Source organism: Prenolepis imparis, unplaced genomic scaffold (assembly GCF_030444845.1).
Source record: "Prenolepis imparis isolate NDT839.2.m4 unplaced genomic scaffold, iyPreImpa1.0 SCAF_8, whole genome shotgun sequence".
Taxonomy (NCBI): Eukaryota; Metazoa; Arthropoda; class Insecta; order Hymenoptera; family Formicidae; genus Prenolepis; species Prenolepis imparis.
In genome coordinates, this window is record NW_028141166.1 from 6,192,309 (window position 1) to 6,211,206 (window position 18,898).

At 34.1% G+C, this 18,898-nt stretch overlaps 2 protein-coding genes across 3 annotated transcripts in view; one reads left to right on the forward strand and one right to left on the reverse strand.

The window, feature by feature from the left end:
- Positions 1 to 18,898, forward strand: part of LOC145939405 (uncharacterized) — a 263,176-nt gene that overhangs the window by 66,534 nt on the left and 177,744 nt on the right. The gene's annotated exons all lie outside the window — the stretch shown is intronic.
- LOC145939422 (gonadotropin-releasing hormone receptor) overlaps positions 1 to 18,898 on the reverse strand; it is a 226,649-nt gene that overhangs the window by 63,304 nt on the left and 144,447 nt on the right. For both annotated transcript variants that reach the window (XM_083043724.1, XM_083043723.1), the window contains one exon: positions 7,246 to 7,392. In XM_083043724.1, the coding sequence (XP_082899850.1) occupies positions 7,246 to 7,324 (79 nt within the window). In that variant the 5' untranslated portion in view covers positions 7,325 to 7,392. The remainder of the gene's footprint in view (positions 1 to 7,245; positions 7,393 to 18,898) is intronic.

Genomic DNA, 18,898 nt, shown 5'->3' on the forward strand with positions numbered 1-18,898 from the left:
CAACGAAAATGTCGAGAGAAGTCATCATTTTTTGCAAGCTCCCAATTTTTGCCATCATATATCTTGGTAACTAAGCCTTAAATTAAAATTCTATTAAATTAAAGTCGACTTGAAATTAATTGAAGAATGTAGTTTTGTTAATATTTTAATTCCACAATACTTAGTTTACGAAAAGCCCTTTATTTTCAATTACTTATAACTCGAAAACTATTGGTGCCTCGACATTTTCACTGAGGAAAAATCGTCTCCAAATAACCTCAGGAATTCACCCCTATACAGCGTATCCGCCACTTTTTTAACACCCTGTATATATATTCACGTAATTTTTCATGTATTTCATAAATGGAATTGTTTTCCAGGTTTTTTCTCTTTTTTCTCTTTCAATAAAGAAAATTATATTTTTCTAAAAGATTAATTTTAAAAAAGAAATTCACTTAGTATATTAAAAAATGATGCAAATTGATATGATGAAAAATCTGATTTTTATAAAGAATAGAAATATCAAAATTTCAAATCGATTTAACATGTGCAATGTGTTGTTGAGAAATAGCTGTTTCTAATATCAATCTGTAACTTGCTTCGTTCCTTTACAAAGCTAAATATATCACAAAACATACTGCCACTTTGTAAGTTTTCTACTCTACGATTCGTTCTTTATGAGTTTGTGTACAATATTTGGAAATATAAAGGGAACATATTGTATTGCATTAGGAATCTTACATCTCGGACAGCTCCGTGGGACCGATTCGCAGAGAATCGGGAGTCGATTTATGACAAACGTGTTGCAGGTGCAACGCGTTGTTGCAGATACTATAAATTGCGAGAATTGCAGGATATATACGGATGGACTCGTGGCGAACGCTCGGTTGCATGTTCGAGTAGTTCTCTCGTATTGCGAGTATTGCATACGTCATCTGGCCACGCACGCGACGTACACGTGCATTACGTGTCCTGTCAATACGTTCAATATGTCGTATTGATTCGAATCGAAGTTACAGATTTAGTTTGATTACACTGTGCCAGAGAGGGAGAGAGAAAAAAGAAACAATATACTGATTAAATAATTGACATACACAATTACTATAATTTTTATACATATATAATTAAAAATAAAATATATATATAAATATTTAATAAATAAATAAATATATATATATTCTTTTATTATTTATATATCTATTATTTTATTTATATATTAGTTATATATGTAAAATACATAAATATATTAATAATTAGATATATACGATTGTCAGCGCTCTAATGATTTAATTAACGTCATTACTCTACTGGTCATTTTAATTAACGAAAACTAAAATGGAGTAAAAAAGCAGGAAAGAGACAGAGAGAGAGGGAATGAAAATGGATGTATGAGAGAAAAGGAGAGCGTATAGTCTATAGTATGCATCTAGCATTGTATATACGAGCGATCGTGAAAGGAATGGATGGACCGATACTGGAGGTTACCGTATCATTAACGAATATACATGGGCACCAGACTCACGTTCTCGGCGTGTTCAACGTGGGCACATTTACAAGGATGCGGAGTAACATTCCGCGATGCTGGCAACGCGCTGCGGTGCACATCGATCTCCCCGGGAATTAATTGCACATGTCGGCACGCCGATCGCTTTGTCACTTTCATGATTTGCGTAAATCCCGTACGTCGCGGTGTGTACCGTGCAGATTAGAAATTCTGCACGCGTTTCGAACGTCCAACGTTGGTGTGCCGCGTCCCAGATACTCGGTGCGTGACGTGACGTTCCCGCGTCGTTTCGGTATAGACAAACGCGTCGATGTGCGGTATCTGGCCGCAGCAACGATTGGTCCTCGTTTTGGCGAATCTCTTTCTTTCTCTCTTCGCGAACGCGGGGCTTTTATCTTAAATTAACCCTTCTGTCAATGAAGATACTGGTACCCGGGTACCTCGAAGCAACTTTGAATATCAAAAATGTGTCGAAACTTTTCTCCGCCCGAAACAAGATATACAAAAAATTAGGGTAGTTTTATTAAAAAAAAATTAGATTGACTTTCAAATGATCTTAGTCAAAAGAAAAATAGTCTTTTAGTCAAAATTCAAGATTATCAACTTTCTTCTCCCTCAAAACTTTTTTTAACTGCTGTATAAAATATTTTCTCGTTACAGCCATAGTTTCAGTAATATTCGACTGTATTAATTAAAATTAAATATTCTGTACACACACATACATATATTATGCAAGTTTATGCAAATTAGATTAAACAGTCAAAAATGTTAAAAAGTTATTTATACTTTTCAATAGATTTGCGCGCATCGCATTAATATTATATTTTTAGCTATACTGCAATATAAGACATTCTAAATTATATTTCAAAAAGTAGGACGAATGTAAATATAAATAATATAAATAGAAATAATTTCTCGATTTTCTTATCCAATTTAAAAAAGGATCGAGCTAATATAATATATTCGTTAAACAAATACTTTTTCTGTTAATTTAATTTGGTTATTGAATCTTATAAGACCAGGATTTTGTTTGCGGTGAGATTAACTCATCTGTCAACGAACGTACTCGGAATTTATCTCTGCCAGAAACAAAATACAAAGAGCCTTTGTATTCGAAAGCCTCTTAAAAAAAAAAAGAATGTTCGACGACCAGCAGCTGCTAGAAAGAAATTGGCGCAGTGGAAAATATGAAAACACGCAGATAGTATCCGTAATTGATAGAAAGGTGAATAATTATATGCATTGACAGAAGAGTTAATCATTCTCTATTTACCCTCGTCGTGCGTTTTAAATGGAAAACGTGTACCGAGGTACCCGATGGTGAAACTTCCTGCGATTCATAATCGTCATCACGGTGTGTGCCCCAATATTTCAATTATCCTCGTAATCTTTACAAACTTACCGGCAGAATGTAACGTGTGTAGGTATATAATATGATGTAATTGAATTAATAAAGAACGATCGAATCGGTAATTATAATACATACATCACGAAACACATACGATTTATAATTATAATCTTATTATCGTTGACGCGCAAAATTCAAATATCGCGCTTTACGTCCGTGATCCGAAGGGCTGTTTGTGATATGCAATAAATTTACCTCGCTGCAATTTAGAATACACCGAGAGCGCTAATATTTCGACGTGTATGCCATTACTTTGCGCTCCGACATTTCCGATAATCCTAAATTTATTGCGAATTAATTGACGATCAATTTGATAAAATATAATTTGTATTATATATGCAGTTATTGGTTATATCGGCACAACCGTTAATTGATGCGAAACATTCGTGAGGGCAATAATTCGATATTGACTAGTTCTTCTTTATTGTTCTTGCTGATATACCCTTTATTTGTTTAACTCCGATATATAATTTTTTACCTTATCATCAATGTATAGGTATCTGGGTGCCAACTGTGTGTTTTCGACATATTTTACACTGCGACAATTTTTTTTAAGCAGTTGCTGGCTATCGAATATTCTTTCTCGTTATATTTTAAGAGATTTCCGAATACAAGCCTCTTTGTATCGGGTAGAAAAAAATTCCGACACATTTTTAACATTTAAGATTGATTTGGGTATCTCAGTATCAGTTTATTGACAAAAGATTTAATCTCACCAAAAACAAAATCTTGGCTTTATAAGATTCGTAGCCAATAAAACTAACAAAAAAAAGTTTGTTTGACGAATAATTACATATATCAACTCGATCCTTTTTTGATTCGGCTAAGAAAATCAATAAATTATTAGATTTTTATTCATATTATTTATATTTTCATTCGTTATACTTTTATGAAATAAAATTTAGAACGTCTATTATAATATAGCTAAAAATATAATATTAATGCAATTTTACTGAGAATTATAAAGAATTTGATTTATTTTTGGTTTTTCAATCTAATTATATATTCAATCTAATAATATCTAATTATATAACTATATAGGGTATTATTTTAATTAATATAATCGAATATTGTTGAAACTATAACTGTGTAACGAGAAAATATTTTATAATTAAACATTAAAAAGTTTCGAGGAAGAGGAAAGTTCATAATCTTGAATTTTAACTAAGGTCATTTTTCAAGATCATTTGAAAGTCAACCTAATTGTTTTTTAAATGAACCCTGCCCTAGATTTTTTTATGTATTTTATTTTAGGCGGAAAAAAGTTTCGACACAGTTTTAATATTTAGAGTTGCATCGGGTATTCAAGCACACGTTCATTGACAACAGGGTTAATAGGTTGCTCGATGATCGCGATATTTTCGCGCTCGCAGCATTATGCGAATCCGGTGCCGGCTGCGTCTGACAATGCCGAGAATGGAAACGAGGGCCGTTCAGCTCGTTTCCGTCTTACGGGGAACAATAACCGTCTTTATCGGAAGATAACGTGTCTTCAGCAGAAGAGACCGCATCGCCACGAAATTCTCCGTAGTCGAGCATGCACACACATTCTTGTGTAACCTATTAATGATTACGTTTCAACCTCGGGAATGAATCCGAGTGTAGTTAATCCGAGACAAAGCAGCAAAATGGGACTTAGCGTTACGATAAACGAGATAAACGTATTAAGGTCGATTTACACTATACACGGCAAAAACATAAAGATATAAATAGTACACGTTCTTATAGAACTTATAGATGTATGTATTATAAGAAAACATTAATATTTATCATTGTAATATGAATTAACCTGGAAATAGAGATAAAAATGCATAATTCATAGTTGTTATCATGATATTTAAATATGTGATAAATTTTATTTAGCATTTAGCTTCTTGATGTTGCTTTTTAATCCCTGCAAAGCTTGTATAGCGAGTGTAATATGCAACATAATTTCTTAAATTCCTTTTCTCTCCATTTTGGATATAGCAGCGAATAAACTTTCTCTTTGTGTTTCTTACAAGTGACTTACGCTTAAATATATAAAAGTATGTGTAATACAAATTTATTTATTCTGTTTAGTTCTACCGTGAAGGATTTTCGCGCTTTGTATAAGAGCGTGGAACAATTATTAATTCTAAAAAACAATTCTGAATTACTGATCGAATATTCACACAAGAGACACCGCCACGTTTCCTACATCGCCTATCGGCGATATGTCATTCCGTTAATTATCTTAATCAAGCGCAGCGACGCGTAACATGTCGTAACATCTCATAGAACGCGATATTGCGGGATAATAAGAGAAAACCCACGGTCGGAAGTTATTATCGTTCCTTGGATTTACATAGCGTCGTCGCATTCAGGGATTTATATGCGACCGTAATTTAAATTTCACGGGAATTCATCTCGCGAGATAGATCTTTCGCGGACGCGGCGCATATGTGCGTTTCCAGATCCAAGTAGATTTTCGCTTCAATCACCTACGCCCACAATCACACGCACGAGCGAATATTCAAATTTCCAAAATATCAGACGAGAGTGAATTCATCGCGTCTGAATGAGAAGAGTCCGGGTGTTACATAATTCAGCCGTTGATATTACATCCGTTCGTTATCTTATGGGCTGTGTATAGATTGAAAACGAAAGAGATATACATATATGTAGAGTGGAATCTGATGATCGTTGAATTATAAAGTTATATGTCGTAATCTTGCAGGAACCGTCGAGAAAGAACCCTTTGCAACGCGAAGCAGTGTCTTATTTGCTTGTTATTTTTATCGAGCGATACTTGAATTGTTCTAAAAGAATGAGTATGAGGAATGAGACTTAATATCCCATCGTCCCGAGTTCTTTCTGGGCTAGGATTCGATTATGGCAGATGGCACGTAACAGAGGCCTACAACCGTAATGGGAATTCCAGAGTAAAACATGGAGTTGTAAAAGTATGTTACGACTCGCGAGACTTATCCTCGTCGATGAGTAAATCTTATTTATGACAAAAGCAATAGTTTCCTATTCGCGTGTGTGTTTTACGATATCGCAATATACGCCCTTCCAGCGAAATTATAGCACATATAAAAGAAATAAAAGCATCACTCTATATTAAAAAGTAATACGATTCTTGAGTTTACACAGTCGACGCGGTTTCGGGTCAGATTTTTTTTGATAAAATTAATTGACGAAATTAAATTTTTTTCACATTCAATCATTGTACCGTTATTTTCACGTGAATGTGAAGGTTCGGCTTTTCAGCGACGTTACGTGAAAATGGTCGCGTCTTTGTTAAAGATCGGTCGACCGATTCGAAATTCTCGATACGCTCTTTATGGCAGTCAATATTGTGTTATACCATAGCTCACTCCACATTGAGGATTTGAAATGCGTTTGTTATTACTTGAAAGTGTAGTACACGAGTATACGTCACACATAAATAACGATTCACACGTGATTTATATAAATCGATTGCATCGAAACTGTTGATTTTGATAAAGTCTCTCCACTCTGATAATCTCGAAAAATTATTTTCAGTAAAATACTCATTTATATACAAGGTGAATATCACTTAACAATTTTGAGTAAATCATAAAATACTTGTTATATGAAAAAAATATACACAAAAGTTTCATGGTATCAAGACATATAGTACAATAATCACTTTTTTGTTTACCTTGCTTTTTTATCGAGAAATGAAAGAGCCTCAAATTTTTTTAAACGGAATCACCTTATTTTATATGTAGCTACTAATTGCAAATTATGTAAATTATTTTTTTAAAAACTATGTATTTTCTTTACATCAGTAGATTTCTCTCATTATTTTATATATAAAAGTATTAAAGTAAGATCATCGAAAAATTAATATTTTACGAGATATATATTTTCTAATTTATATAAAATTATGTCAAATAAAAGTATAAAATATCTCGTAAACTATACTTTTTGGCCATCCTACTCTTATAACTTTTCGTATTGCACGGAATCAATTTATATAAAAAAAATTAGAATGTTTCCATTTAAAAAACTTTTAAATTGACTTTTAAATGATTTTTAAATAACTTTTGAAAAACACCACTTAAGGGCAATTTTAGATTACGGTATTTTATTCCTCTCGAAACAATTTTTGTCTGAAACATTTTTTCTTATTTTGCTTCATTTTTTACCTATTTAGGCATCTCTCAATTTAAATGCTTTACCCTGTATACATATTAAAAATAATTAAAAATAATTTTTCGAGATTATATATATATATATATATATATATATATATATATTATAATACATTGGAATTGGAGCATGCAATTCGTTTGTATTCAATCTCCATTCCCCTTTTCTCGCTACAATAGTGCAGAGAGATCTTGTTTCTAAAAGCACTCACCTGTGTGCGTACCGGATGCCGAAAGATGAGCCAGGCGGTAGATCGTAAGGAGCCGAAGGAGCCACATGACACTACACATGACTGCTCGCTGCCTTATCTGTTCCCGCTGCTGCGGCCCGTGTACCACGGCCTCGACATTGTCGTCATCTGAAATCACAGATGCGGGACTAAGTAGTCGAGCTTTACGCCTGGACTGTCTATGTGTCTGACTGACAGTAGGGATTATCTCCTGGCGCGTCACGCGAGTGCGTTGCTTCATCGTGTCGAGTGATCTTGCGGATTAAAAAATTCCGGCATAGCATACTAACCGCAGACAATTTTATTTCACGGGGCAGACATGACCTTATATTAATTTAGCATCAAATTCCGATGATAAATTATTTAAAACATCGTGCGACTTTTATATATCATATATAGATGATTAATCGATAAGCGATTGAGAAACGACGAGGTGCGATTCGCCGAATTTAATTATTAGTCATGATTGATCGTAGCAAATGAACGTTCACGTCTCATCTATATTCATTAGCGAGAGATTGTAAATATTAATAATCGCACGGAGAATATTATTAATAAAGTGGCAGTTAGCAGTATAAAGCGATTAGATCGGACAAGTGGAATAATTACATTATAAAAATGACTCGCCAATTTTTTTTCACGCAAAATGCGAGATTCGGATGCTTTCTCGCGCGTTTCTGGAAAATAGTAACCGGAAAAGAGGAAGTTGCGCGCATAGTTGCCATAACGTAATTAGCTCGTTCTATACCGGCGCTCGTAAGTCGGCCGACTGCCGTGCTAATATGAAAGTATCGCCGTCTCTACGGGTATTAACTTCTAAACTTTCCCACGGGCAGCGTGCGAGAATTTTAATTAAGGTATGATTAAACATCGTACAAGTAATTGAATGAAAGAAGTAATTTATATTTAACGTCAACTATTGTACATTATCGCCATGATATTTTATCTCTTAAAGATTCTTCGAACAAGTTCGTCGTTTTAAATTTTCAGTTTTATTTAAAAAAATTTATTAAGAATTTTTTTCTACGTTTATGGAGTCTCCTCTCCTATTATTGCTTCGTCGTCTTCACGCCGATTCTCTATACATCGACAAATTGATAGTTTGTATGCGTTGCGACATTGAGGAGATTACAGCCAATAATCGCTAAATCAGATTGAGCTCGAGATATGTATCCTATGTATCCTATGTTGAACACGAGTGAGAAATACACGATCTCACGTATCGCCGTCCCAATCCCGATTTCGACGATGCAGCGAAATCAAAGGCGACTGCAATCGAGGACGATACGTATCACGTATCGTATTACATAGTCCTTTTAACGATTCAATCCTTTCGTTGAAGTTCGCTGATGTAATCAGCGATTAACGATTTCAAGGGATGACCAGTTTCAAAGTCTTGTCGCGAGCTTAAAGTAATCGCTTATCGGGAAAATCTCTATTTAGAAGATTAAATCTCTATTGATATTACGTAATGTTAATTTTCGAAATTTTTAATGTCACTCTTTTGAAATAGCAACAAACTTGTAGTTTGACAGATCACATATGATACCGATTAACCCTTCTGTTAATTAATAAACGAATACGGGTAGCCAAAGCAATATAAAGGATCTTTGCATTCGGAAACCTCCTACAATATAAAGGGAAAGAATGTTTGATACCTAGCAGCTGCTATAAAAAAATTGTATAATCTTTTTAATGTTTTATACTTGATGGACTATCATTGTACTACTAAAATTATAGTTTTATGTATTTTATTTCAATTTTTTCTTTCTTCATATCTATTCTATTTCTTGCAGAAATCCGGAAGAAATGTCGTCGCACTATGCGAACATGTTTCTGATAGTTAAAATATCCCTGCAATTACGATAAATGCTAATGGAAATGCGGCGGGGCACTCCTTTCCAGATTACATTAGCATAAAAGGCTTGACCGGAAGCCTTAGCTTTTACTCGAGAACTCCTCTCGCCACTCGGTTAGCGTCGATACGCGCAATTTGATTTTGAAGTAGTTAGATATACAAGTTTCAATAAAAGTTACGTACGTTTAAAATTTGATTAAATATCGTCACGTTTTTTTTTTCCCTAAAATAGTCGATGCAAAATTATACTTATACAGGACAAAATAAAAAAATCGTATAATATAAACCCATACTTTCATTTTTTTTTAAAATAGCTGATGCGAAATCGTACCTATTCGAAACAAAATAGAAAATCAACATAGAAAAAATTAATTTTACCGAGAAGCATTTTATTGAAACAGCAAAAATCAAGCTGAATAGGATCGAAACGCGGTATTGCTTCGTGTGATTCTTATCAGAGAGTTACTAGACGATATTTCCTTCGCGAGAGGGAAGTATACATCTCTAAAAATCGATGCACAATGGTGACGCAAAGAGGCAGTATATCGGTCGAATTAAATCTCTTTCGCGACGATGCGCCGTCACGTCGCGCTATTAATTCCGAACGATATATTTCGGCGAGCATGGAGAAAAGAGGCTGCACCATCGTTGCGATTTATTTATCTCCGACCGATCTATCCCAGCCCCCTTGGTGTCCCGTTAGTTTATTCCGTTGAAAATCATGGCTCGTGGCCAAAATCATCCATATATGTATATATATCGTGCGTATCGTTACATTTATTTCGTTCTCCATTCTCTATTGATTCTCTGAATTCTGATTACTCTTCCTTTTTCTTTGTCTGAATTTACATGTTTTTCTGAATCATAAGATCTGGCGCGATACGCGAGTATAATCTCTAGGAACATTATCGAGTTAATTTTTGCAATGTTATTACTGTCAATGTTAAATCTCCGACTTTACTAATAGCAGATGTTTTGTGATTTGGAATTACATTCATTTTACAGTCTTTATTAATTCTCTGGATTCTAATATTCTTTCTTTTTTTTTATCTGAGAGTTTACACATTTTTTTTCGAATTATAAGATTTTGTGCGCGATACATGAGTATAATTTAATTTTTATGAAGAATTTATTTATTTTGTCCTTAAAAACATTATCGAGTTATTTTTCGCAATGTTATTAAGGTTTCAAATTTCCGACTTTACGTGTAATAACAGATGTTTTGTGATTTGGAATTTAAAAAAAATTTCTTTTTTGAGTGAAACTATTTATTATAATATACTCGACTATTATCTTTTATAATACTCATCATTTATTAATAAAACTGTAAAATAAAATTTAATTCAGAATTTAACTTTTACTGTTGCTTTTAATTAAGAAAAAAATTCAAAAGTTAAAAAAATGTATCTCTCATTAAGAAAATGATTGGTAATTTCTCCATTTATTTCGAGAATTAAATAAGCGTGAATATAAAATGTTTTCGTGGCAATAATTTTACGAGTAAAATAAAACTTAGTCAAATATGATTTTTGATAAATTGATGCTCGATCGGATCATACACACGTATTAATCGTAAATAATCGATGCATGATATACGTGTCGCGAACTCGCCATTTTGCGGTTTATAACAGTCAGTCGATTTATATTCATTTGGTATTTTTATATACTCTCTCTCTCAGTCTCATGCATTGAAACGAATTTGTTGATGCTGCTCGTATATTTATTCCGTTTGCTCGCGTATATTGCAAGTGTACAGGTGAATATTTGACTTTAACACCCCAGCTTATTTGCACGCGAATGTTGTGACTTTCAGGAAAGTTCGATATCGATTGAATTATACACACATTGCTTTACATCGGTATGCATAATTACTCACGTTCTTATACGTATTTGCGTGTTAAACCTTTTTGCGCCATAACAGCTGATTTATGCGAATACTTTAGCGGCATATGAACAGGTCTCGAAATTCCGTGCGGCGATACTATATCTAATAATTATGTTCCCGTTTGAACGGGACAGATTACCAAGCGGCCACATGCGGAGTTTATAACGATTTTGGCGAACTATGTGTATACAGAATATGCAAAGTTTTATTATGATTACATTGCTTATAACATGACAGATTCAACAAATAGATGAAAGATAAAATTGACAACGTCCTCTTCTCCCCTCTTGATTCAATTTTTCTCAGAACTTTTTCACTTTAACCCTTCTGTCAATGTATAGTTTTTCACCTTCTTTTATGTATAGGCACCAACAGCGTGTTTTCAACACATTGCACTGTATGACAATTTTTTTATAATAACTACACGAGAATGTTATTTCCGGGGCCCCTATATTTGATATTGAATCTCTATGAAAATTACCTCTTGTCAAAAATTTTGAAATATCAATATAATAAAAAAAAAATTTTTGAAACATCAATATCTCGAAAACTATTAATTGTAGCGCATCGTAGTTTGCGACTTTTTTTCTCGATAAAAAAATCTATTAAGTACACCTATCAATCCAATCCCTGAGGGATTCTGGAAATAACATTCTCTCCCAGCTGTTGGACATCGAACATCCTTTCCCGTTTATATTAAAATTATAGGAGATTTCCGAATACAAAGACTCTTTGTATTTTGTTTTAGGCGGAGAAAAGTTCCGACACATTTTAACATTTAAAGCTTAGTTGCCTTGAATATTCGGAAACTCGTTCATAGACCCTCTCTGGTTAATTACGAACGAAAATTCGACAGGAATCGCACACACAGCAATTTGCAAACTAGCAGCACGTCCAAGCATCTAAATGAAACGATGTATCTGTATACGCGTTAAAGCGTGCCTTGAGCGCGTAATCTCGTTAATCTTTTACTGCCCAACCGACTTGCGCGACCGCATCTTACGTGCAACTTGTCGCAGCGGGCCACGAATCACTCTATGTAGGGTCAGGAGCTGCCAACAAGTTCGCAAGCGGGGATGGAGGAGAAGGCAGGAGGTAAAGTTAGACCAAGTTTAACGTGGAGGATGGAACGCCGCTCCGTTCATGACTTCAGGAGAGATATGAGAAGAAGAAGAAGAAGAAGAAGAACAAGAAGAAGAAGCAGAAGAGTGGTTTGGTTAGAGAAGAGAAGAGAAGCTTCTTCTCCTTCTCTTAGGTAGAAGAGAGCAAGAAGGAGAAGAGACGGTTGCATCGCAGCCGTTCTTGGAGCTCGGTTTTAATGAAGTTTGCATAATGTGTTGCTCTGCTTCTGTCCGCGCGACTTTCATCGAGATGCGAAGAGTACACCCCCGGCGATGCACGGAATATTTTTATTTGCTATGATAAAATATCCTTCTCTCACAGCCATGTATACTCGGAGGGACGAAAGGTGGCTGATACTCTCTGGCATTTCTTTTAAACATGATGTAACCTTTAATAATGCCGAATGCGACGATTCTACATGGACACGACGATCCTTCTAAACTAGTTTGGACGTATAATGCACGTGACGTACATTGAATTATTCAGCATTGCATAGTGAGGAGGAAAATCGCATCAATTGTGTGACGCGATGTCGCTTTGCGTCTTATTTTGCCTTCTTTTTTGCACCCGACTAGCTCGATATTGCTATAACGAGGTGGAATAATATTTCACGGTAATCGTATTGTTCGCGTTACATCGTTGCGTCGCCTTTTTCTTATATAAAGACACTTTTAACACGCCAAGTATCGCATTTTTATATAGATCCTCATGATTTTTCTCGTGAATCACATTATAAACAAAAAATATTTCGATATAAAAATATTTGATAACCCGGAAACATTTAAAAATATTTGTCAAGCTGTTTTATCGCGAATAAATGCAATAATTTGTTTATATATTTGATGAGATATACATATGGAGCTAACGCGAGTGCAGCAGAAAATTAAGAAGGTGGATGGGATATTTTTACGTGAAAGAGATTTCCACCGTTCCGACGTGGAATGAGGCATAAATCATCCCTTTTTACTCATGCTTTTACATAGATGCCACGGTACAGCGATCTAATATGTTTAATGCGCATTACGATGCCATTCAATATACCATAATGTAGCTCGCATAATATGCCTTGGCAGCTACTATGAGGATAATAAGGACAGCGCGGATAGGTTCTAGGATAATCTTGCAGCTTTTGCTTAGGCGGGATAATAATTTTTAAGAGAAAAAAAAAACGTCCCTCAAGTTATAGTCGAGAATTTATGGCAATCTTCTGCAATTAACCTCGGATGATAAGATGTGCAACGTCATTGCAGCAAAAATCCTGTTGATGACCATTTTTCACGAAATAACTTTGCAACGCGTTGCCAATTATTAAGCAATATTCGTTATATTATTAATCGCACATAATAATATATTGTAAATGAGTGCGGCCAAGTCCATAAAAAAACTTTTCCTCTTTTTTTTATCACCTCCAATTTAGCTAAATGACGGGTTAAATGTAATTTTACGACTAATAGTAACACTTAGAAATATTAACTTTTAGAGTTAGCAACAGATGGTGACACTTAAAATTAATTACTATAAATGGAACAAAAATAACATTCGAACTTTTAAAATGTGCTCGTTTAAGTAAATTGTATGCTTCTAATGTAGAAATTCTATTTCTCTTTTTTTTATTTATTGTAATTTTAAGTGTTGCTATTAGTAGTAAAAACTTCTACAAAATAAAATTGTATCTCGGCAAGTATTATATTTCCTAAAAATATTATAATTTCGATTAAAACATATTTTTTTTCTTATTTCTTATTATATAGGGAATGTGTTAGTATCGTGATAATATTTCTAGTTATCGCATCATGCGATATCGCGCTACCATTTACACACTTATCACATCGTAACGCCGAATAAAGCACGCTATTTAGACAATCGGATTTGAAGACTGAAAAGCGTCGATCAAGATTGCATCAACCCCCATATCGTTCTTCCATCTGCTCCGAGACATTCGCGAGAATTGGATTCGGAACATGTGCTGTTTATGAGCGTTGGAAAGTCATCGTCTTTAACATAAGCTTTTATTTTCGCGGGGAAAGAAATTCGGAGGGTCGTTCTTATCACACGAAACGATCATTTTGAATTTCTCTCCATATAGCTTATATAGCAATCTATCTTAAGGTTTATCTGCAATTTGCCAGCAATTTATATATATTATTATAATATAATATATATTTAATATATTTAATATTATAATATATATACATATATATATATAATATTGTAATATATATATTATAATAATATAAATATCAATAAATAAATAATATTATATACGTTAAATTAAAAATATAGAAATGAGCATATACAATTTTTAATAGAATTAAATATCTAAAAAATATAAAATATAATATATACTTAGAAATATCTCGCACAGAATTCGTACTTCGTCGCATATTATATTTTGTGGCGCGCGCGTGTATATATATGTACATGTAAACAACAAATCTAAATAGATATAAATAGGTTGAGTTTTTAGAGATAGAATTTTTCCAACTGGGACGGCGCGCAAATGTAACGCATTCATATTTTTTTCATACGCTTCTTCTCTTTTACAATTTTGCTACTCAAACTACGACTGGCTTACATTCGATAATACATCAGAGACACGTGAAAAACTACGTAATATATAATTTATTCACTTTATATAACTCTGTGCTCTATACTATGAAAATATATAAAACAACGGAATTTAGCGGAATAATTTTCCAACTTTTTTTTTTCACTCATCCGCCCACGTGGGACGTGTTCTCTCTCTCTCTCGATATCGAGAAATCCGTATTACTTCTCGAAAAAGGAAGAAACGTACAGGCCCCGTAGGACGGAAAACTTTTTTTCCGATGCTTATCCCGTATGCGACTCTATACAGACCAAGTTTCATTATAACGCAGATGTTATTTTGTATACGTATGCATCGCATGTTTCGCCGACTTGAAAATATTATGCATAAGGGAACGTGTATCTCATAAATATAGCACGTTCCTTTATCAAGATCGTATAGAAGTGAAACTTCGACATTCACTACTCGGGATATTCAGAAATTATGACGACGGGACTACTTTGACTTTGGAAAATTTCTCTCTCCTATTTATCCCGTCGTCTCGGATGCATTCGCATGAATTGAAATTTCGTGGATTTCGCGAGTAAAAAAAGACACAATATTTAAACGCGTACGATATTTATAGCGAGTTAGTAAAAAAATGTTATTTCGAACGAGCTCTTCCCATATAAATATGCAAGCGATCGATTTTACTTTAAATATTGCATTTTTTAACCCGCTGTATTTTTTAATTTTTGCACGCATGACGCTACGTAGGGCTCGAAAAATAACGATCCACGAATCCATAAAAAAAAAAAAAAAAAAAACGTTGCGCATTTTTATGACCATGTAAAACTGTGTGTTTTGATGATACGCATATCTTTTATTAAATTGGAAAAAGTTGAAAGTTTAATTAAAGAGATTTGCGCGAATGATTTGATAATAATTATTATCTTTGCGATCGCAGCGAGTTTGGAATGATTACTTCTCCCGCTCTCTCTTTTTTTTCTATCTATTCGTAGTTTTCGTGAAAATTAGATTTGGAAATTGACTTGCCTCCTTTGCAAACAAATATTTTATGACTTACAAAACATTCCTTTAGTCAACCCGTTACATCAAATATCGTATTTAACACCGCCGTTTCATCATCAAATAATCGTTAACTTTGATGTTTAAATATTTGAAAGCGGCAAAGCGATACTCAGCATTTTTTTTAAGTAATATCGAATACACATAATTTTCATTCTCGCGCGCACATGTGCATATAAGTTAGGTAAAACTATAAAAAAAGTATTTTTAATTTTCGCTTAATGAAAAAGCTCCAATTATAATTGTCTAATAAATTTCAACGAAATTAAATATTGCACATGTTTTTATATCATATATGTTAAGTAAATAAATAAATTTCAAAAGAAATACTCTTTACACACACACATATATATATATATATATCTCCTGTCTTGTAAAAATTTTGAATTTATTGTGTAAATTTAAAGTCCTCTTATTTTATGGTTCACAATTTCTTGTTACTCGATCACGTTTTCTTATTTTATGGCTCATCAGTTATACGGATGTACTTATAATGAAAGCAATGATAAAATCTGCACAAAGGTACCTTACCATCTTGTCGTGTTCAGGCTTGAATAAAAAAATGATATTTACGAACAACGAGATAAACGAACCAAACAGCGACACAAATGTATTCTACGACTATTTGGTTTGCATGAGCACCGGACCGCGAAAAGGGAGAATCCCTCTGATTCTGTGCTGAGAGCATTTAAATATCGGAATACCTGTCATCTTTTATGTTTCGTCTTATAGTTGTAAAACCGCAGTTAGATATACGTGAGGTTTTGCAATTGCGTTCTTTATTTCTCTGCGAATAAATTGTTACTCGCCTAACATCTTGTTTTAAAAAAATATGATTTATTTCACATGTATTTTAATTATGTTTAATTATAAAAGAAGGAGCGTTCGATGTTTAATATGTTTAACAATATATAATATATAATATATTTTTTTAATAATATCTGAAATATATTATTTTATAACTCTATCATTTATAATGATATTGGACATGGAAATTCGATGCAAAAATCGTTACAACAAAAGAAAAAAATGTCTTAATACTATAGGTTAGCCTAAAGTAATTGGAAGACCCAATTGTTCATGGAAAAGATATAAGTGAGAAAATTAATAGTCGCCGACGAGATGATGCGAAATTCTCATCTTACCGAGAAAGCAGTACGCTTGAAAAGAGTGAATAAAAATTAGGATTAATGACCTCGCGAGGGTCAAATAGGATCGATAAAATTGGAAGAATGGATCAAGGAGAGTCAAATAGGGAGAAAAGAGGAATGATAAGCAAGTCAGGGAGGAAGAAAAGGGAAAGTAGATGGGAAGCGAAGAGAGGCGGAGGGGAGGAAGAGGTCTGATTTGCGATAAAGAACAGGAAACGTAGGCAAAGCATAATTTCTTCAAGACCGTAGCTTCCTTCGCGGGAGTGAGAAATTAGCGCGGCGCAAAAAATTCTGCTTCTCTTCGTCTTCCGAATGATTTATTCGCGAGAAAAGGAACGATGATCGCGACATTACGACCCAATTGCACTCTTTTCTCGTCGTTTCTGCAATCTATCGCCTCCCCCCTTTCCCCTCTTTATTCCCCTCTCACATCTGTTTCTCTCTCCGACAGCTCTACTCTCTCTCTGACTTTGTTCTCGAGTAATTAGAATTATTATGATTAAACTGGTCGTTGGTTTTTATTTTTTTTATTTTTTATTTTTTTTATATAGTTTAATCTTCTTCACCCTCAGGCGCCGAGCCAAATTACATCTGCTTCCGTTCATGCGAAGAAAATCAAGAAAGAGTCCATGACTTTTGCTGCTTTCATTTATGGCGAGAGAAGAGATATTTCTTTCTTTTTTTTATCTTTTGTTTCTCTCCACAGCCAAGATTTCTTTTCTGTCGACTCCGAGGAGTCGTAACTTGAAACTTTAAATAATCGCCGTATGAATAAAAACAGAGCGAGTGCTTCTACCTTTATTTAGTCGAAAGAATTGATCTATTCATATTTATTTTATATATAGTAATTTTTATATATTCTATTTTGAGGAGAAAGCGCAAACACTATATATACATCCTCATTTATTATATATAAATTATAAATATATTTAAATGAGATTGACACTTCTTCGTAGAATCTATGAACATTAAATTTTGAAAAGAAATGTAATGTGTCACACGAAAAAAATTGTAATTTAAATCTAATCCGAGAAATAAGATTTCTTAAAAATACATAAATTATTAGAATATTAAAGTATAATTATAAATATTATATATAAATCTTGCTTGAAAATAGACCAAAATAGATGAGATAGCGGATCGACAGCGAGATGTATCATCGCATGTTGTGATTTCGTTGCGTGACGTATTTGTTTTCAATTATCTGTCGCGATTACACGCTGCCCTCGATTCCGCGGATTTCACGCCAAGTGTTCAACAATATGACGTATCGTAATTTCCGTTCAAGAAGAGCCTTTGGAGCCGGACAAGACAAAGACATTGCGATGTAACGCGCGTTTCGCGTTGCTCTGGGGCGTTCGTTAGGATGTTCAAAAGAGGATAATAAACTCGTCTGGTCCGCTCTAATTACGCCCAGCGGGCATAGCGATTATCGGTATCGCGTAGCGCGTTGCTGGATTTTAAATAGCCGACCCGTCGTTACAAAGCATCCCCCCGGTTCACCGAGATAGAATGCCGCCTCTCTCTACGGGATAACGAAGGCAATGAAGACGCTGAAAAAGCTACAGTCCATGTATGTTGCCGGTTTTGCCGGCTTTTGTGGATCCTTTAATACCGTTCGGATCAATGCGTCTGACAAAGTGGAGTTTAGCTCGTGATGCTTGGACGTCGGTTCGAGCTTCCGAGTGTTTGAAGTTACTACTATAGAAAAACTGAAGAGCGAGAGAGAGAGATAGGGAGAGAATTATTGAGGGGGTTACCATCGTTTTCTAAAAGTATGTTTCAATCTGCCGTTTGTTCGAGTTCAAAGAAATAGGGCGCGAAATGATAAAAAGAAGACATACAATGTTATCTCTTCGGGAATAAAGCGAGATAAAAGTACGTGTGATAGAAAAATGTATATACGCGAAATATTATTATTACGATAATGATAAATTGAAAGGCTCTGATATTATAAATACAAAATCAGGTATGAAAAAAGTAATGAAAAGGAGAAATTATAA